This window comes from Erythrolamprus reginae, chromosome 2 (genome assembly GCF_031021105.1).
Source record: "Erythrolamprus reginae isolate rEryReg1 chromosome 2, rEryReg1.hap1, whole genome shotgun sequence".
Taxonomy (NCBI): Eukaryota; Metazoa; Chordata; class Lepidosauria; order Squamata; family Dipsadidae; genus Erythrolamprus; species Erythrolamprus reginae.
In genome coordinates, this window is record NC_091951.1 from 295,249,131 (window position 1) to 295,271,562 (window position 22,432).

A 22,432-nucleotide genomic window follows, 5' to 3' on the forward strand; every position below is an offset into this window, starting at 1 on the left:
TACCTGAGATATATATGTGTGTGTGTGTGTGTGTGTGTGTGAAACGTGATATAGATATGTGTGTGTGTGTGTATCACATATATGTATCACATAGTTTGTTGGCTATGAATAAATTAACTGCCTTGAAATAGCCCTGGGTTGGGCCTAGAGGCGAAAAGGAGCTGTGACGTTCTTTCAAAATATATATATATATATACAGTATTTAGATTTACAGCAGCACGAAGGTTACAACTTCAGCCTGATGATGGTGAATGTTATCTCACCGAAACGTCGCATAGACATGCAAAATATTACATGGGGCAAAACCCGAACTCAGAACAATCTACATATGTATATATGTGTGTGTGTGTGTATATATATATATTTCTGTTGGATTACTCTGGTATATTGAAGGAACGTCACAGTTCTTTTTTGCCTCTAGGAGGCAAATATAGATTTTCTTTTATGTACAGAATATATATATTCTGTGTTCGCCCTAGAACAAGGACAGAAGCACCAGCCTGAAGATGACGAGTGGGATGGTATATATATATATACACTGTATATATATATATATATACATATGACGGTCTTGGCATATTCGGGTTTCTTCCCGTGTAGGATTTAGAGATTTCTGGCGACGTTTCGCCGAGGTCCCACTCGTCATCTTCAGGCTGGTGCTTCTGTCCTTGTTCTAGGGCGAACACAGAATACAGTATACAGTATATATTATTATTATTATTATTATTATTATTATTATTATTATTATTATTATTATTATTTATTGGATTTGTATGCCGCCCCTCTCCGCAGACTCGGGGCGGCTAACAACAGTGGTAAAACAACATGAACAATCCAATTAATAAAAACAACTACAAAACCCTTATTATTAAAAAAAAACAAAACCCAAACATACACACAAACATACCATATACTGTATATTCTGTACATAAAAGAAAATCTATATCAAGAATTTGTCAGGAATCATGAGGTACAACACTTAATGATTGTCATAGAGTACAAATAAGCAATGAGGAAACTATTAATAAAAATCTTAAGCAACAAGTTACAGTCATAGTGGGAGGAAATGGGTGATAGGAATAGAATTTTATTGGCCAAGTGTGATTGCACACACAAGGAATTTGTCTTGGTGCATATGCTCTCAGCGTACATAAAAGAAAAAGATACATTTGTAAAGAATCATGTGGTACAACACTTAATGATTGTCATAGGGTCAAATAAGCAATGAAGAAACAATATTAATAAAAATCTTAGGATACAAGCAACAAGTTACAGTCATACAGTCCTAAGTGGTAGGGAAAGGATGATAGGAATGATGAGAAAAACTAGTAGAAATAGAAGTGCAGATTTAGTAAAAAGTCTGACAGTGTTGAGGGAATTATTTGTTTAGTAGAGTGATGGCGTTGGGGAAAATGATGAGAAAAAACCAGTAGTAATAGCAGGGCAGACTTAGTAAATAGTTTGACAGTGTTTGGGGAATTAGTTTAGCAGTGTGATGGCGTTTGGGGGAAAATGTTCTTGTTGCAACTAAAATAACTTCGATTTCGCAAGCGTAAGGGCTCAAATCCGAATTAGGATGACAAAACTGACCCCTATGGCCTTTAAAAGAAGCCGAGAGCTGCCTCAGGGGAAGAGCGAACGAGGTCGCGCGGCACGTCAGCCGGCTCCACCCCGCCTTCGCTTCTCCTTTTTCTCCCCCCCCCCCCCCCAATAACTCCGGTAACTCCGCTGCGGGGGTTTATTCCGGCGGACGAATTGCGAGGAAGTCGGTGGCTTCCGTTGATACCTTTTGCGCCGGGTTCTAACGGATTTCGTCGCCCGATGAAGCGGGTAAATGTGGCTTCGCGACCCACGGAGGGGGGTGGGGAGGAGAGAGTTTGTTAAGCGTAATAGCCGCGCCAAAATCCAAGCTCGGCTTTGCCGAAGTGGGTTACGAATGAGGGCGGTTGGGAGCCGAACCAAATGGAAGGTTTCGGGCTTGGGAGAGCTGTGAAAAGCCACGGTGGGCTTTTGAGGAAATACGACGGTTTTTTCCCCCCATTGCCTTCTTTGGGTTACCGTTCAAACTTCTGGAAGTGTGAAAATTTAATTCATCCGACTAAGCAAGTTATGGCAATTGTTTGATGGCTTGGAAAAAGGAAGGGTGTGTTTGTTTAACTAACTAACTAACTAACTAACTAACTAACTAACTAACTAACTAACTAACTAACTAATTATATTTCTATGCCGCCCATTTCCCTCCTACTCAGCGTGGCTCACAACAAAAATAAACGTGGATCAATATAAAAATAATTCAACTTAAAATAATTTCAGCCATCCATCAATGGAATGGAATGGAAGAATGGAATGGAATAGAATAGAATTCTTTTATTGGCCAAGTGTGATTGGGCACACAAGGAATTGGTCTTTGGTGCCCTCAGTGTACATAAAAGAAAAAAGATACATTGGTCAAGAATCAATTCATGGGCCGACATTCATGGGCCGACCTCGCTAGCAACTCCCATCAGGTCAATGGCCCAGATCATTTCAGAAAAGCCAGGTCTTTCTGGAAGGCCAATAAAGTGGGGACAGTGCAGATCTATTAGGTAGCTGATTCCAGAGTGTCGGGGCCACCACAGAGAAGGCTCTCCCCCTTGGACTCACCAGCGGACACTGTTTAGCTGTTGGGACCTGAAGAAGACCAACCCTGTGGGATCTAACCGGTTGCTGGGAGGTATGTGGTAGAAGGCGGTCTCGAAGAAGTGTTCAGGTTTAAAATGTAGGAATTCATGAAATTTATGAATAACAAAATTGTGGTTTGCTGTTTCGAGTTATTTTTCTTGCCATGAGTCACAATATCGGTCTTTTTCATTATTTTATTGTTCTATCATTTATTGAAGAAAATTGGTAGCGTCGTCCACCCACTTTCAATGACTGTAGGCGGCTTACAAAAATAAAAACCCAACATATGAACATTAAAAAAAGTTATAAGGCACTGAAAAAAGTGACGATCATTTTTCACGCTTGCAACTGTTATAACCATCCCCATGGTCACATGATCCATGTTGGAAACTGGTTCATATTTATGACGGATGCAGTAATCCTGGTGTCATATGTTCAGCTTCAGCTACCTTTTGACAAGCAAAGTCACCGGGAATCCAGATTCACTTAACCAACTTGTGATTAAATTAACAAATTCAATTTAACAACAGTGGCAAGAAAAGTCATAAATTGGAGCAAAACTCACTTAACGAATGTTTCACTTGGCAGCATAAATTTTAGGCTCAATTATGGTCATAACTTGAGGACTACTTGTAAATATCTATTGAAGATGTTCTATCTGGTGACATCATCCTAGCATGCTCGCTGGGGAATTCTGGAAGTAGACATTTACTTATCTTAATGTTGCTGAATTTGAGAAAAACTGCTCTAGAGAGATTTTGAAATCTACAGACATACTCATATAAAAAAAAGACTGTTTCCCCCAATTTTGTTTTTTCAACAATGTGGAAGTGGTTTGCCCTTGCTTTTTTTCTGGGATTTTTTTCCATTCAATCAAATGAGGTTTGATTCTATTTTTTTCTTTTTCACTGTCCTTTAAGCAATACCATCTATAATGTCACCTATATTATAGAAACAACATTAGTAGTAATAATAGTCCTCAAGTTATGACCACTTGTTCGATAAACTGTTTAAAATTGCAACAGTGCAGAATGAAGGAGACTTAACATTAACTGCAAAGTTGTGGCTATCGCAACATCTCTGCAATCACAATCACAATCTGAGTGCTTATGCAATCATGTGATGACCATTTGTGACCTTCCCTTCTGACTTCCCACAAGGAAACTCAGTGGGGAAGCTGGGAGAGAAGCTTGCAAGTAGATCATTTCCTTCATATTTTCTTCTCCCAGGGAATTCTGCTATGGAGTTCGAGATCCCAGAGAACGTCGTACTCCCTTGCCACATTCTGTCTACCTGTAACCTGTGGTGTGTACACCAGCCTTTTCACATTCCATACATAGCATTTGCCCTCTGCCCACACCAATTGGTGCTTAGTAGTGTCCACATGTAGCCCATTTGTTGTCATAATTGAAGGACCGTCTGTAACACAAATTGGAGAATGCTTATTAGATAGATAGCCGGGACTTAACAGTTAGAAAGACCATAACATTTTCTTGGGTTCTTAGATAAAAACAACAACCTAGAGTTGGAATAATTCTGGATTCTGGAATTAAATGACTTTTGGATCAACAGTCCCTCTGTCTGGTGAGCTATTTCCCATTCAATTTCCTCATAGCTATAGATTATCCCCAAATCCAAGTGGTATCATTTCAATCCTATGCCCAAATCTGAATTTTAATTGAGGGTTTGATTCTGACCTAGGCTTCACAAAATCACACAACAGACTCCTTGTCCCCCCCCCCCCCAAACAAAACTTTTATTTGGCTAATGTGAATTCCTAACATTCAAATCCAGCAAAGTCCAGGCAAACAATCTTTTTTTTCCCCCAATATTTTTTAATTAATTTTCTTAAAATTGACACACAGACTTACCAACATTCAACATAAAGTGTGGGGATGTATCTTCCCCGCTTTTCTCAAAAGTATAAATGCAGATATAGAAAAAGGAATACATAGTTAAATACATAATTTGATACTACTAATACAAAAATATCTAATAAGGAAAAATTGATATTTAAAAAAAAGAAAAATAGTTGTAACTAATATAAAACCAAACAGTCTTATCAATTCTATGTATATAAACTAATTCTAGTATTGTTCTTAAACAGAAAAAGGAAAATTTAAACCAAAACATCTATATTTATTTTTAATTTTCTGTTGTTGTTTTTTCTTATCTATCCATACATAAACTTTGTTCCATGTTTCATAAAATTTCATTTCTTCTTGATCGTTTAAGCGTCTTGTCATCATATCCATTTCCGCGCAATCTAATATTTTTGTAATAACTTCCTCTTCTTTGGGGATATTTTCCCCTTTCCAATTTTGCGCGTAAATAATCCTTGCCGCTGTGAAAATATGTATAATTAAATACAAAACTTCTTTTTTGTAATTTTGGTTAGTAATTCCTAGTAAGCAGAACTCCGGGGTAATTTCTATGTTTTGCTTTACTATCTCTTTTGTCATTTTCTCTATCATTCTCCAGTACATTTTAGCTTTGTTACATGTCCACCATTGGTGGTAGTAGGATCCTATTTCTTTCTTACATTTCCAACACAAAGGTGATGTCTTGGGAAACATTTTCAGGCAAACAATCTTTTAAGGGTGAATTGCAAACACAGACCTTGGATAGTTGCCAGGCTGATACGCTGTACAATGAAATACAGTGGTACCTCTATTTACAAACTTAATTCATTCCATGAACAGGTTCTTAAGTAGAAAAGTTTGTAAGAAGAAGCCATTTTTCCCATAGGAATCAATGTAAAAGCAAATAATGCGTGCGATTGGGGAAATCACAGGGAGGGTGGAGGCCCTGTTTCTTCCCAGGAGATTCCTAGAGAGGCCCCACAGAGGTTTCTTCTCGCCTTTTCTGGCCCTGTTTCTATCCAGGAGATTGCTAGAGAGGCCCCATGGAGGATTCTTCCCGCCTTTTCCGGCCTTGTTTCCTCCCAGGAGATTCCTAGAGAGGCCCCACGGAGGCTTCTCCCTGCTTTTTCCAGCCCTGTTTCCTCCCAGGAGATTCCTAGAGAGGCCCCACAGAGGCTTCTCCCTGCTTTTTCCAGCCCTGTTTCCTCCCAGGAGATTCCTAGAGAGGCCCCACAGAGGCTTCTTCCTGCCTTTTCCGGTTACAGTTTCGGAGGCTCGGGTTTGTAAGTGGAAAATGGTTCTTGACAAGAGGCAAAAAAATCTTGAACACCCAGTTCTTATCTAGAAAAGTTCGTAAGTAGAGGCATTCTTAGGTAGAGGTACCTAAGGTACTTGGCAAGGAGTCTTTGTGAGGCACAAACTCAGATAAGCAAATCTCCACACTAATAAACAAATAAACAAACTAAATGTCTCTTGTAAACACCACTCTCATCTCACTCTTATTTATTCCCTGTGGGAGGAGCTATTCAGTGTCCTCTTGTGCCTTTACTCCCAAGTTGACCTTGTTCCTTAATTGTTCCCTTCTCCTGACAGCTCTGCACATGCACTCATTGGGAACAGGTTCCAGCTGTTCTTCTGCCCCACTTATCTCTGCCTCTGGCCCCATCTCTGCCTCTGACGCAAAGCACTCATCAGAGCCTTCCCCAGACTCCAGGACTGGCCCATGCCCCCCCCACCTACACACTGTCCAAGTGTGCCACCAACTCTGCTGGCCACTGTCAGGCCACAACAGATTCTAGACAAATTGTCTTACACAATTTTCTGGCCTTCAAGAAAGAAAAGGTTAGAGACAAGATGGAAATTGTCAAGGATCAGTACTGCTGCCTTTGTCAAAGGTGATGGTACCAGTCCTATTTCAAAGACTCATTTTGGGGATCTAGCTCTTCATTTCCATCAATGAAATGAGCCAGGAAGGGCAAAGATCCAGCCCACATACTCAGTATTCACATAGAATTCTTCTACATCATTGGTATTCACAAGATCAGATGAATCATAAGGGAAAGCATCATCTGTGTCAACACATTGGACTCATTAATCCTGAATGCATATGTGTGATTTTGTCCATCAAACACTTAGTAAAATGATTGTAACCGTTTTCTGGAATTCCTTGTCCTCATTCCTTAATAGGATCTGAGGCCTGTACTTTAGATAACATACCACAAATACAAAAAAAAAAAGTATTGATCCTTTGCTAACTTTTGTAGATTTTAGTGAAGTCTTTCTAATGAAGAATAGTATTTTTGCCAGTTCTCATGATATGCAATCTATCTCATGTCAGTAAACCAAAGAGATGTAAAAAAAAAAAGGAAAGTGGAAAGGAATTTAAAAGGAAAAAAATAGAAAATACAAAAAAAATTACACAAAAAGCTAAAAATATTTTTTAAAACCTGGAAAAAAGAGATGGAGATAAAACAATGAGTGGAATTTAAAAATGACAACTTGATCTAATAATACAATAGAACTAATACACAACAATAATTAAAACTGATTTGTGGAGCAGATATTCTCAGGTGTTTTAAGTGTAACTGTGTAGACCTGGAAACGTATGTGCTTTGTAACAGGGTTGGTCCAAAATTATCTGAATTTCATTTTTGTCAAGACTGTTGAATTGTCCTTTCCTTGTTGAATTTTCCATACAAATTTTGAGCAACAGTACTTTTGTTAATAACAGATTCTGTTAGATACATGAGACAAAACATATTTTCTGGTTTTTTGCTCCTCCAGTTAGAAACATAGAAACATAGAAGTCTGACGGCAGAAAAAGACCTCATGGTCCATCTAGTCTGCCCTTATACTATTTTCTGTATTTTATCTTAGGATGGATATATGTTTATCCCAGGCATGTTTAAATTCAGTTACTGTGGATTTATCTACCACGTCTGCTGGAAGTTTGTTCCAAGGATCTACTACTCTTTCAGTAAAATAATATTTTCTCATGTTGCTTTTGATCTTTCCCCCAACTAACTTCAGATTGTGTCCCCTTGTTCTTGTGTTCACTTTCTCTGTTCTCAGTTCTCTGCCATTAGGACAAATAACTTTACAATGTTGTAGTCTTTTCAGTGGAAGAGTTTGAAGTGCTCTTATCAAAGTATTGGTGCTTAAACCCAGTTCTAGGGAAACAGAAAGTAAAGTGCTTTGGATAAGGAAGTGGTGAAATAAACATATAGCCTTGCAAACAGGGAAATTTTTATGAAACAATTTAATGAAGCCAAATCTTTACAAATAAAAAGGATTTTTTAAAAAAATTTGAAATTAAATTCATTCATTAGCTAATTAAATGAATGATGTGTTTCTGTTTTGCATAAAAATCTGTTCAGATTTCATTTCAAAGAACTCAGCCGTCTGCTTTGATTATTGGGCAGATTATCTTTGTTGCTTCTCTCCTTTTTAAGCATTTATCTCACAGATTTATAAAATATGAGGGAGGAAAAAAGTCAACTTTCACTTTGACTCATACAAAACCTGCCAACTCTGATGCAAGGAAATTGGTAAACTCTCTAGGAGCAGATGACAACTTCTTCATGGTTTCCTATGGTTGAATAATACAGCTACTTTGATCAAATGGTTTCAGCTAGAAACCAAGAGATGGAAAGGGACTGGCCCAGGGTCACCCAACTTGTTTCATATCTAAGTCAGGACTAGAATCTACAATCCCACAGTTTTTAACCTATAGGATTACCTACGGGACCGCCTTCTTCCGCATGAATCCCAGCGTCCAATTAGATCCCACAGAATTGGCCTTCTTCAGGTCCCGTCAGCGAGACAATGTCGCCTGGCGGGGCCTAGGAGGAGAGCCTTCTCTGTGGGGCCCCCAGCCTACTGGAATCAGCTTCGCCCGGAGATTCGCACTGTCCCAACCCTCCTCGCCTTTTGAAAGAACTTAAAAACTTATTTAGGCCGTCAGGCTTGGGGTCATTCGACCCCAGCCCCTGGACATTGAATGTTTAATATATTTGGTTGTATTGAATGAATGATTATGATACTTAGTTTTTTTATAATGTTTTTAGTTAATTATCTATATTAATTGGATCCAATTGTAAATTGTATATTGTTTTATGGACATGCTGTGAGCTGCCCCAAGTCCACGGAGAGGGGTGGCATACAAATCCAATAAATAAATAAATTACCTTAACCATTACAGAATTGCAAACAATGGCTTCTTTAGCAGCAGTAAGTTTTATTAAAGCTTATTTTATTAGTTAGTGTAGCTTGCAATGTGCAGTAAAAGTACATGTTTGACATGTTTACATTGAGAGAGAAGTTAGAACTTTCAGTTTAAGGGTTCTTTTTTATTCCATAGAATATCTTGAAGAAATATTCAAAATTTCAGAATCTGCACTCATTTCTCTGTGTAAATAAGAAGACTTCCCTTTTATTTCCTGATCCTATGTTTTCTTCTCCAAACTTGCCTTTGCAACCCTTTAATAACTTCCGTCCCATATTCCTTGACCTACATTCTTTTCAGGTTAACTCTGATAATATACTTCCTTATTTTCCATTTGTTTTACAGACTGGAGAAATGAGGTTACTAACTCTTTACTTTTAAGAGTTAGCCACAATGGGAAACAATATTTCCAGAAGAATTTATTCCTCTTTTCTGAAGAACAGAATGAAGACTAAGTATGCTAGTCAAAACGATCACCACTTTAACCAAAACTCCACATTAGAAAACTGTTACCATCCTAGCATCCAAGACCTAAATGTTAGCAGTGATGAGGAGTCTGAAGATGAGTTCTACAAGTTTGTGATTCTTCATGCTGAGGAGGACATAGAAGAAGCCATTAGAGTCCAAGACCTCTTACAAAATGAATACTGTATCAAACCAGGAATCATTTTTGCGGAAATGCCTAGCGGTAGGCATTTGCTTGAAAATTTAACTGATGCCATTAATGATTCTGCCTGGATAATTATACTGCTGACAGAAAACTTCTTAAGAGACCTTTGGTGTGAATTCCAGTCATATACTTCTCTTTTGGGTGCGCTGACCACCCCACACAAACATAACAGTGTGATACCCATGCGGCCACGAAATAGACCACTCCCATGGGACAGGACTCCTTTCGTCCTACAGTGTGTTAATGTTCTTCAAGAAGATAGTCCTGGATTTTCTGTTCAAGTAAAGAAAACTTTCCAGGAGGCTCGATATAGACAGCAGGAAAAAGTGTGGCGATGTGGAAGGAAGAAAGAAGTCCCCCTCTAAGATCCTTTAGGGGTAAATGTAGAAAACAGCTTTCCCTAACCAGATGCCTTTCAGAAAAGCGGGGGCTACAACAGAGCGTTGACAACCAGCATAGGCAAAAATTACACTGACTGGCAATGATTGGAAATACGGTACTAGCGCATCTGAAAAACAGCTGGAAAAACAAATGCACTTTTGAAAAAAAAGGCAATTTATTTGTTCAAAGGTCCTGTAATGTTCCATTCTATCTCCATATTGTTGATTTTGTTTTGAATACTTAAACAAGAGTTTGGGAGGTGCTTTTCAGATGAACCTCCTGGAATAACGCTACCAAAAAAAAAGATCTTATTTTCCACCATTCTAGCTGTAAGAGTCTTGAAGGGAGGACCATGTATGGAGTAAGCATTTTATTTGTAAGATATTCACTTCAAGGATTCCTGGTGATTAGGGTTAGAAAGACAACTACTGAAACCTTAATAAATCACTATGAGACATGATGAAATGATGGTCTCACCTGATATTTAAAAGCATATTTAAAGAGTAATCACTGTTTGTGATATGAATGTTCATCCTATTTTTGTCTTTGGTAGATTTTTATGGATTTTCGTACTGTTTCAGAATATGGAATACTATTTAACCAGCCGTCATAAAGGGATGCCAACAAAAATGTATACATTTTTTAATATAGTCCACACATTTTGCACTAAACCATTATGTGATTTAGGTTATGAACCAGTCAGCCTTATATAAATCATAATTTATGGCTTAAATAGGATATGTAAACCTAATTAATTACTATGTGTCACTATATTTTTAATCCTTTTAAAATATAGTATTTGTCTTTCATCTTCAAATGCTGCTTGGCTGGACAATCCCTCACATTCCCCTGATCCCAACTGAGAATTACAGTGTTCATTTTATGCTGCTATTTTATTCAGTGGAATAATATCATTTCCATTTGGATCAAACTGACCTAGCAATTCCAAGACGTTTTGTTGGAATAGCTGCAATATAAACTGTATTTTTGAAGGAACACGATGGAATTATAAAGTCTGTTCTGTGAAGTTTTGCAATGTGGACAGATCCTTGAGTTCTGCAGAGCCTAGGTGTCAGTTAAAGCTTGCTGGCAATTCTTGTTTTCATTTATTGAGTATTTTTGGTTAAGGACTTCATAACTAAAAAGATCAAAGGTTATTCATTTCTTTTGTGGTTTTGATGTCATTGTAAATTGCAATAAATTGCATTTGAGCAGAGTTGAATTGGAACTCATATCAAATAACAAATTGGCGATTCTTTCAGTTTCTAAATTATTAATATATCACAATAAAATTGGGCATTGATACTTATATTGTGTTCATTTTCAGTCATACTGATTATGCAATGGCTGGGTAGCATGACAATTAACTGGATGTATAGCTGACTCAAAAACTATATCTAGAAGTATTGCGTTGATTACAATTGAAAAACAGATTGAAAGCCAGCCTCAACCATGGAAGCCAGTGAATGACTTCAGATCAGTCATCCTTTCTCAACCCAACCTACTTCAAAAGGTCATTATGAAATAAAATTAGGTGATAATTTCATGCTGCAAGGAGAGCTATCTACATGTGTCATCTTGGATTTTGGGAGGAAAAGTATGATATAACGTAACAAGTAATGCAGTATTGTTTTGATGAATAGGTCATGATTGATATATAAAACACACGGGAAGAGCCGGGGTGGCGCAGCAGGTAGAGTGCTGTACTGCAGGCCACTGAAGCTGACTGTAGATCTGAAAGTCAGCGGTTCAAATCTCATCACCGGCTCAAGGTTGACTCAGCCTTCCATCCTTCCGAGGTGGGTAAAATGAGGATCCGGATTGTGGGGGCAATAGCCTAGCTCTGTTACAAAGTGCTATTGGTAACATGTTGTGAGCCGCCCTGAGTCTAAGGAGAAGGGCGGCATAAAAATCGAATAAATAAATAAATAAATAAATAAATAAATAAATAAATAAATAAATAAATAAATAAATAAATAAATTGTAAGCCACGATTACTGGGTTTACGCTCACAAAATCAAACACAAATCACATTATCGCTTAGTACAGTCTGGTAATCTATGTCGATAATTAGGATCTTAATTAGGATCCTGCTCTTTAGGTTAATTTTGTGGTTCTTAAAGTTTCCCACCCCCCTATATTTGCCTTGTACTAGGTTAAAGCATTACATATAATTATTTTAACATAGCCTATAGGTTTATTGCTGACTCTATCATTACATTTATATACTGTCCATCTGACTTTCCAAAACCACACTGGGTGACTTACAGTACAATAAGAAGCACAAATTAAAAACATAATTAACAGGAATTTGATAAAACTAGGAACCTACTCCTTATCTTGACTGACTTTGTAAAGACTTAGCAGAAACCTGTGGAATGAACTTGCCCAGTCTGATTCCTTTTTCTTTTCATAATTATTTTATCAGAATAATTTTAAAAAACAAATCTATTTTTAAAGCACCTGATGTTCTCTAAAACAAAAGGCTCATGGTATATCTTAAAATAATTCCGATTTGTTAAAAATAAATCAGTCTGTAGGTACTACTGGTATAGGGGCCACAGATATTACCTTGGGACCTTGCTATTTTCTTTGAGACATTGGGTGCTACATGTTTAACCAGCTATTTGTAAAGTTTACCAGATATTACAAAAGCTTCAAAAAACTGGTCCAACAGGCTACTATGAAAGTAGAAGTTGGAAAACTGCAGAATATATTGAAACATCTCCACTCCTGAGTGCATATTATCTAACCGTGAGATTTATTTATGTATTCATTCATTCATTCATTCATTCATTCGATTTTTATGCCGCCCTTCTCCTTAGACTCAGGGCAGCTTACAACATGTTAGCAATAGCACTTTTTAACAGAGCCAGCACATTGCCCCCACAATCTGGGTCCTCATTTTACCCACCTCGGAAGGATTGAAGGCTGAGTCAACCTTGAGCCGGTGATGAGATTTGAACCGCTGACCTGCAGATCTACAGTCAGCTTCAGTGGCCTGCAATACAGCACTCTACCTGCTGCGCCACCCCGAGATGGCGAACCTATGGAACATGTGCTACAGGTCGCACGCAGAGTTTTCTCTGCAGGCACGCCAGCTGTCACCCCAGCCTAGTTCCACTGTGCATGTGTGTGCCTTCTGCCAGCCAGCTTGTCTTTGGGTCTCTTCCGCGCATGTGCAGGGCGGGGCATTTCCACATGCTGCACTGGGGAAAGAAATTAGTATAGAATGGAGAAAGCATGTGAGGAAGGAATCCAGGAAGAAACTAGAGTGTGATGGGGAAAGAAATTGGGATAGATCGGAGAAGGCATGGGAGGAAGGAATCCAGGAGGGAACTAGTGTGTGCTGGAGAAGGCAATTGGGGAAATTGGGGATTTCCCCCCCCCCCCATTTTGATGCTAGCAAGCTTCCCTGAAGCCTCCTGGGACTAAAAATGAGGCGTGGAGGGGTGCAGTGTCCCCACTGCCCATTTTTGGTCTTGGGACTTCAAGGAGGCCTGCTAGCGCCAAAATGGGCTGTGGGAGGGGGTCACCCGTGCATGCGGGGGGGGGGCTGTGGTGCAGCATTGCATTAGGACAGTGGTTCTCACTAGGTGTGGATCGGGACTCTTGGGGATTGAATGATCGTTTCACATGGGTCACCTAAGACCGCGTGAAAAGACAAATTTCCCACGGTGTTAGGAACTAAAGCTTCTATTCTGCCGCCTTGGAACATATTTTTACAATCCAACCAGTCAGGCGTTTACAGTGGGGGTGTCTCTATGATTTTCCTGTCAATCAGCTTAAAGTTCTGTTGGGAGAATTGGTGCTAGACATATGGTTGGGGGTCACCACAACATGAGGAACGGTATTAAGGGGTCGTGGCATTAGTAAGGTTGATAACCACTGCATCTTTCATAAAGCTTTGAAGACATATCTCTGCTGGCAGGCACGGGGGGCACAAGTGTTGAGATTGTTTCCGGTCGATATTATGAATGATTGAATTGGATGGATGGATGTGTACGACTGTATATGGGGTTTTCTAATATTTTTAGTAATTTTGTATAATTCTTTTAAAAGTAATTTAGATTTTTTTATATATACACTGCTCAAAAAAAATAAAATAAAGGGGATATTTAAACAGCATGATATAACTCCAAGTAAATCAAACTTCTGTGAAATCAAACTGCCCACTTAGGAAGCAACACTGGTTGACAATCAATTTCACATGCTGTTGTGCACATTCAACTTTGTAACAGAACAAAGCATTCAATGAGAATATTTCATTCATTCAGCTCTAGGATGTGTTATTTGAGTGTTCCCTTTATTTTTTTCGAACAGTATATATTGTTGCATTTATAATGTTGTACGCCACCCTGAGTCATCTCGAGAAGGGCGGCACAGAAAATAAATAAGTAAGTAAATAAGTAAATAAGTAAATAAGTAAATAAATGGTAGGTACACACACACGCTGTCGCGTGCATACATGCTTTTTTGGCAGCTGAGGAAAAAAGGTTACCCAAGGGGACACAATCTGAAGTTAGTTGGGGGAAAGATCAAAAGCAACATGAGAAAATATTATTTTACTGAAAGAGTAGTAGATCCTTGGAACAAACTTCCAGCAGACGTGGTTGATAAATCCACAGTAACTGAATTTAAACATGTCTGGGATAAACATATCCATCCTAAGATAAAATACAGAAAATAATAAAAGGGCAGACTAGATGGATCATGAGGTCTTTTTCTGCTGTCAGTCTTCTATGTTTCTATGTTTCTATCACTGACATAACTATGGAAAATGGAGTGAAACTTTTACCTCCAAGCCAATTGCCAACATTATATGCCCATCTCCAAAGGCAAGCACATTTCAAAAAGAACTCCAGTTTTGTAAAGACAAATTTTCCATGGTGTTCGGAACTAAAGCTTCTATTCTGGCGCCTTGGAACCTATTTTTACAATCCAACCAGTCAGGCGTTTACAGTGGGGGTGTCTCTATGACTTTCCTGTCAATCAGCTTAAAGCTCTGTTGGGAGAATTGGTGCTAGACCTATGGTTGGGGGTCACCACAACATGAGGAACTGTATTATCCATGAAGGATTTTCAATTCTTTGGGAATCCCATTTAGGGTCAATGGTATTATGATTAGGTACTGTGGTCTGTTTCATTGGTATTTCATGTACATACCTAATGGTTTACCCTTTTTACTGCTATTCCCAGGAGACAAAGGCAAGCTATAGGGGAAAAAAACTTTGGCACAAAAGTTTGCTTTCCCATTACGTTGTGAGTGTTTTTGTGCCAAAGATCTTGACGGAAGGGAAGGTGCAGTTATTAGTAGCCAACGCTAGCTGGCAGACAATCAGCAGTACAAGCTGTTCTTGTTCAGATAGGCAGCAATGAATGCCTGACATACCATTAAGGTTGTCCGCTAGGATAAATTCCATTTTGCCCTGGTAGAAAGCCTTTTATGTCCCGACTGAAGCTAACACAGTCAAAAACATCTCTCTATGCAGACTGTTCTCAAGACAGGCAGAGTTTAACCTTTTAAACAGAGCAGACAAAAGCTTCCTGTTGCACTGGAAGGGAACAAATGCTATAAATAGGATACAGGCACAGTAATTCATAACACAACATTTTAAACAGCAGGAAAACGTTAACAAAGCTTGGAGAAATGGAAGGTTACATTTCTCATATACTAGAAGACTGTGGGGAATTCTGGGAATCGAAGTCCACAAATCTTAAAAGTTACAAAAGTTGGACGTCCTTGGAATAAAGGTTATAGCGCAGTGATGGCAAACCTTTTTTTCCCTTGGGTGCCGAAAGTGCGTGCGCACATACTATCGCACCTGCGTTGAGTGCCCACACCCATAATTCAATGTCTGGGGAGGGCAAAAATTGCGTCGCCTGCCCACCCAAAGGCCAGAAACAGCCTGTTTCCCAATTGGAAAGTTGGCCTTCTCTGGGTCCCGTCGACTAAACAATGTTGGCTGGCGGGACCCAGGGGAAGAGCCTTCTCTGTGGCGGCCCTGACCCTCTGGAACCAGCTCCCCCCAGAGATTAGGACTGCCCCCACCCTCCTTGCCTTTGGTAAACTTCTTAAAACCCACCTCTGCCGTCAGGCATGGGGGAGCTGAGACATCTCCCCTTGCCTATGTAGTTTTATGTATGGTATGTTTGTATGCTTTTTTATATAATTTTTTTTTTTAGCTTTTTAATGTAAATTGTTATTTTAGACTTCAATATTAGATTTGTTATAGTATATTGTTTTATCACTGCTGTGAGCCGCCCTGAGTCTGCGGAGAGGGGCGGCATACAAAACAAACAAACAAACAAACTAAGTTGTTGTAGGCCCGGTAGGCCTGTTTTTCACCCTCTCCCATCCTCCCAAAAGCCCTCCGGAAGCTGAAAATGCCCTCCCAGAGCCTCCATGTGAGCTGAGCTAGGGCAATGGCTTGCGTGCCGGCAGATATGGGTCCACGTGCAACCTGTGGCACCCGTGCCATAGGTTCGCCATCACTGTTATACTGTAGATTTTCACTGTCAAGGGATATGTGTGGCGTGCTACATTATAAAATACTGTATAACAGCTGGATTCACTCAATGCAGAAATATTAATGTGATCTAGCTAATTTTGACAATGCATAAGATTTCTGCTCGTGGGTTTGTGTTGTATGAACTGAATTATTTAGTTTGTAACTGTGCTTTACTCCTTAATATGTTATATGGACATAACTATGGTCAAAAACATCTTCACTAAATTCTGATTGCACTCATATAATCCATTAACCAGCGTTCATGCCACACACTGATTTAGAAATTACATTAAATGGAGTGAGCTTATTTAATTATTTAATCATTTATTTAATTAATTAGATTTCTATGCCACCCTTCTCAAACAACTTGGCGGCATACAACATAATGAATACAATACAAAATGTATAAGCAATCTAATATTAAAAACTAAAAAATACTAAAACCCCATTTATCCTAAAACACAATCATCCACATTCATCCAGCTGGATCTAGCCATTCATAGCATCAGCCGGAGTTAGCTCTCAACACTCACGGGGCCCCCATGCCCACCGGCAGAAATAGGTCTTCAAAGATTTGCGAAGTTTGCGAAAGAAGCCATCTCCTTCCCCTCTAACCAAGAAGAAAAACTGATCAAGTTTAGCATGTTTTGAGAATGTAGTGGTTAGTCTTGAACTAATGAATTCAGTCCATGGACAAATGAATCATGAATTATATTAAAAAAAATACCTCCCTTTGAAATATGATCCCTTCAGAAATAAGACTGGCCCACCATTGACCACTCTTTCACAAGGCCCGGAAGGACTGATTTTACCAACAGGCCTGAGGAACCCAGAGTGGATACAGCTCATCAAATGGCCCATTTGGCTGTGTGTTGGCACTAGGAGTGGGGTGGAGGTTACTGTATTTTATTTTAATTTATTTCATTTCATTTCATTCTGTTTTTTTATTGCTTGCAAGCTGCCAAGAGTCGCTGTGAACAAGTACGCCGCCATATAAATTTATTAAACAAACAAACAAATAACACAATTGTCAAGATTCTCACAATATGCCAAGCCAGCGATGCAAAACCTCTGTACGTTTGAGGGTCAGGTCAGGTCAAATTGTGCATTGCATGTTGAGAACTGCAATTCAGAAGTGAGTAGATACCAAGCACATTTGGAGATAGAGTTTCAAGAGTGAAAGGACTATCTTAAACATTTATAAATATTATGGATTCTAGTTTGGTTTTTTGACTTGGGCTATCAGGTCTTGCTGCAAATCTCTGGGCAACCAACCACACGAGGGCTACAAACATTTTCTGTGGCACTTTGCTGCCATTGAACTTTTGCTATCCAGATTTAGGTGCCCTATCGTAACAATCTTATTAAAAAATTTCCAAAACTGTAAAATGCAGCCTAAACTTTGGCTCCACCCACTGTGGCTAGGATTAAAAGGATGTGGGTGGCTTTTGCAGCCCTGCTCTAAGCCAGACTAAAACACCACATTGCATCTAGCACAAGGTCTTCTATTCAATATTATGACTGCTTTCCAGTAGCTACCAACACAATAGCTCTAAAAACCATTAGTAATGCTTTAACTCTTACATAGTTGTCACACAAATAATAAAAAAAACATTGTGGTCTGGACATTATCATTTTGCCAAGCATATATTCATTATTTCCCCGGTTTCACTAGTTTCATGAAAAGAGTATTGACATGCATTATTATTTGAATTTCCTTGTTGAAGAAGCATGTCTTTATCATATTTTATTAGAAGTTGGAATTAAGATTGCCAGAAGAAATATCAACAACCTCAGATTCTATTCTGTTCTGTTCTATTCTATTTGCAGATTATACCACTCTAATGGCAGAAAGTGAAGAGGAACTAAAGAGCCTCTTGATGAAGATGAAGAAAGAGAGTGCAAAAGTTGGCTTGCCAGTGAAGGGCTACCAAAATTTTTACTACCACATTGTGGGCGTGGCTTATGCATTTTCTTTCAACATCTTTCGGTGCAAATTGGGTGCTCTGGGGTGGAGCTCCAATTTTGCTACCTCACTGTGTCCCGCCCCCCTGTCCAGGCAGTAGCCCACCCCTGCTTGAAACTCAACATTAAGAAAACTAAGATCATGGCATCCAGCCCACTCAATTCCTGGCAAATAGATCGGAAAGAAATGGAGGTAGTGACAGATTTTATTTTCCTGGGCTCCAAGACCACCGCAGATGGGAACTGCAGCCAAGAAATTAAAGGACACTTGCTTCTGGGGAGGAAAGCTATGACAAATCTAGACAGCATACTAAAAAGCAGAGGCATCACCCTGCCAACAAAAATTCATATATAGTGGTACCTCTACTTAAGAACTTAATTCGTGACCAGGTTCTTAAGTAGAAAATTTTCAAAGTAGAAGCAATTTTTTCCATAGGAATCAATGTAAAAGCAAATAATGTGTGCAAACCCATCAGGAAAGAAATAAAAGCTCGGAATTTGGGTGGGGGGAGGAGGAGGAGGAAGAAGAGGAGGAGGACAGTCACTGCTGAAGGAAGAAGGTGAGGTGAGATGAATTAAAAAAAATCCAAAACTTTAAGGCTTAAAAAAAAAAGACAGACTCTGAGGCGGCGAGGAGAAGCACGCACCTCCCATATACCCGGCGCGAAGCTGCCTCCCATACACTGCACCAGAGAGAGAAATCCAGGCGGGTGAGAGGAGGAAACTTCCTGCTCCTTTGTCCAAAAGGCGGCTACTGCTGCTGCTGCTGCTACCTGCTTCCTCTTCCTTCCCATGCTGAAAGGCTTCCCTCTTCTCTCACTAGCTCGCTTTGTAGCCGGTGCCTTTTCTTCATTGTAGTGACTCCTCAGTTTGACTGAAGCCAAGTTGATTTGGCCAGGGCGAAGCCGCCTCTTTTGCCTTTCTGAGCCCAGACACTCCGGGAGGCAACCTCGCGCCAGGTATGTGGGAGGCAACGCGAGGGAGTCACCACAGTGAAGTGGTTTATTCCCTCTGCAAGCGCCCAGAGAAAGGAAAACGCTTTCTTCACTCTGGACTGCCAAAGCCTCTTTAAGCACCACCAGCCCAGAAAAGCCCAAGATGCCTGGTATTAAAGGAGGAATAGCAGGAAACTGGCCGGGCCTTCGTGCCGCTCTCAAATTTCCGGGGAAATTTTTCCAGGCTCGGGTTCTTAAGTAGAAAATGGTTCTTAAGAAGTGGCAAGAAAATCTTGAACACCCGGATTTTACCTAGAAAAGTTCTTAAGTAGAGGCGTTCTTAAGGTAGAGGTATCACTGTAATCAAGGCTATGTTTTCCCTAGTTGCAATGTATGGCTGTGAAAGTTGGACCATAAGAAAGGCCAAAGAATTGTGGCCTTTGAACTATGGTGTTGGAGAAAACTTCTGTGAGTCCCTTGGACTGCAAGACAATCAAAGTGGTCAGTCTTAGAGGAATCAAGAAATCAAAAGATGCTTGTTTCAGGGGAGGAAAGCTGTGACAAATCTAGACAGCATAATATGGCCGTGAAAGTTGGACCATAAGGAAGGTTGAGTTCAAAGAATCAATGCCTTTGAACTATGGTGTTGGAGAAGACTCCTGCAAGTCCCTCGGACTGCAGGGCAATCAAACCAGTCAGTCCTAGAGGAGAACCACCTTGACTGCTCCTTAGAAGGCCAGATCCTGAAGACGAAACTCAAATAGTTTGGCCACCAAAGGAGAAGGAAGAACCCACTAGAGAAGAGTCTAATGCTGGGAAAGATTGAGGGCAAAAGAAGAAGGGGACAAAAGAGAAAAAGGTGGATGGATGGAATCACTGAAGCAGTAGGTGTCAGCTTAAATGGACTCCAGAGAATGGTAGAGGACAGGAAGGCCTGGAGGAACATTGTCCATGGGGTCGCAATGGGTCAGACACAATCTCACAGCTAACAACAACAATCCATAATATGTTCTGAAGTTATGTCTAGTAATCTATCTATCTTGAGCAATATCTAAAGTGACTAACATGTCATGGACATGATGTTTCAGGTCTTCAGAAGTACAGCGTCAATATATCTGCCCTGACAATATTCATTCATCTGCACTCAGGCATTTTCATAAAAGTAAACATTATACAGGCAATTTTACGTTATTCTAAAAGTATTAAATGATATTGTTTTGATGAAGCAATGAAATTTATCTCGCAAATGGAAAAGTCATATCTGAGCAAAGGCACTACACCCCTGGTTCTCAATATGGGGAGCAATTTCATTTTTAATGGTGGCAATTGGGACCTTGTTTAAACCTTGTTAATGGCCTTTTAGGCTTCCTCCGTGTGAGTAGTTCCCTTTTTGAATAATAAGAATTATATGTCATGGGGGGGAGGACTCAGGATTTTAGAGATGCTTAGTTGGGGCATGGCCAAAAATAGGTTGGGAATCACTGCACTACACTTTCCTGATTTTGATAGTGAGAAGGGTGAAAGGTAAACAAACAAACAATGTAGTAATTATGGACACATGATTTCTGAACAAAGTTTTTCCAAGCTAAGAAGAAGTCTCTCTCCTTGGTCAGCTGCAGTTTATTCTTATAGCAAACGTCTTGTGTACACAATTACAATTATTGATTTACCCCAAATATAGCTAAATAGTAATAATGGATGATTAACATATAGCATACAGACAGATCGTGTTAAGCGTATAGATGAGTGTGTGATTGTATTTATCCTTTATTCTTAGCTAGAATAGAAAGAGCTGAGTAAGTAACATTTGCCTTAAATAGAAAAATAGAAAGAGCTGAGGTCCTTTACTCTAAATAGAACAGAGAGCAGAGTGTTTGTTTAGTCAATATAGTGTCAAGATAGGCATTCTATATCATTGACAATGATTAACAATAACCTACAGAAACAAACAAACAAAGCATCTTCTCAGCTCTGCTGTTAACCTCCCATCCCCGGTTCTCCACTTGGAGTTTTCATATTTTATTTATTTTATTTATTTTGTCCAATACATGATGTAGGTTTCAGAGGATATAATCATGGTAAAATATATCAATGGAAGAATAGAAGAAATGACATAGGAATAATATGGAAGAAATAATAGAGTTCATAAACATATACATGTAGTTAGTAGAAATATAAGAGAAGTATTAGGACAGGGGACGGAAGGCACGCTGGTGCGCTTATGCACACCCCTTACTGACCTCTTAGGAATCCAGACAGGTCAACCGTGGAAGTCTAAGGGTAAAATTTGGGGGGTTAGGGGATGACACTGGTAATGAGTTTCATGCTTCAACAACTCTATTACTAAAATTGTATTTTTTACAGTCATGTTTGGAGCGGTTAATATTAAGTTTGAATCTGTTGTGTGCTCTTGTGTTGTTGTGATTGCAGCTGAAGTAGTCGTTGACAGGGAGGATGTTATAGCATATGATCTTGTGGTCAATGCTTAGGTGAAAGTGAAGTGATGCTGCACATGCCATTCTTCTTCTTTTTTCTTTTGTAATTTCCCACAGCTGCTTGGTTTCAAATATGAAATCCCATGTCAGAAAGCCAGTGAAGGCAAAACAGTTAACAGACAAGCAGAGAAGTGCTCTTTTTGGAATGTCTAACATACCTTTGCTCTTAAACATTTTGGAGCATAGATAAAAGTCATTGCACAATTGTCAATATTCAGATAAAATAAACGAACAAAAATAAACTGCTAGCTAAAATAATGTTACTCATTACGCTGAGGCAGAAAGAAACAAAAAAGCTATTGCCAAAACACTTTCAAAGAGCTAGAATTTAGATGGTATCTAGAAAGAGACAAACTAATGGCATCTTATGCAAGGTATTTGGTCTGCCCTGGTGTTGCTTGGTCAAAACTGATACTGAAGTTTCTTGAAATATGCCTTTAATGTGAGGCATGCTTGAAAGTCTTAATGAGTCTCAGTGAGCACTTGACAAACAGCAGAGTGCTCTATCCGTACAAGAAGCACACCCCGTAACTGAGGGAGATGTAGGAGGTGCTAGGAAGGCCATATGCTTTGGCAACTAACAGGACTAAGCTTGCAGGCTTCAGTTGCTATCACTTTCTATTTTCAAGACCTTTTTTTGGGTAGCAAATGTTGTTGCTTCATTTTCATTTTTTTCTTAAGAAAGCAGATCTTTTTCACCTACCAATCTTTTAGGGATGCAAAGAA

At 39.3% G+C, this 22,432-nt stretch overlaps 1 protein-coding gene across 2 annotated transcripts; it reads left to right on the forward strand.

Moving 5' to 3' along the window:
- The first annotated feature begins 1,739 nt into the window (after window positions 1-1,739).
- TICAM2 (TIR domain containing adaptor molecule 2) lies at window positions 1,740-11,108 on the forward strand. 2 transcript variants are annotated; one of them, XM_070742888.1, is made up of 3 exons: window positions 1,749-1,830; window positions 8,884-8,934; window positions 9,094-11,108. In XM_070742888.1, exon 3 carries the CDS (start codon window positions 9,142-9,144, stop codon window positions 9,781-9,783), a length of 642 nt encoding a protein of 213 aa, XP_070598989.1. In that variant the 5' UTR covers window positions 1,749-1,830; window positions 8,884-8,934; window positions 9,094-9,141; the 3' UTR covers window positions 9,784-11,108. The 2 variants fall into 2 exon arrangements, with proteins under 2 accessions (XP_070598988.1, XP_070598989.1); XM_070742887.1 differs by lacking the exon at window positions 8,884-8,934 and having other exon boundaries at window positions 1,740-1,830.
- Window positions 11,109-22,432: the final 11,324 nt, after the last annotated feature.

Excerpts from the sequence above, each read along its gene's own strand:
- TICAM2 (XM_070742887.1), top strand. The coding sequence starts at position 9,142 with ATGGGAAACAATATTTCCAGAAGAATTTATTCCTCTTTTCTGAAGAAC.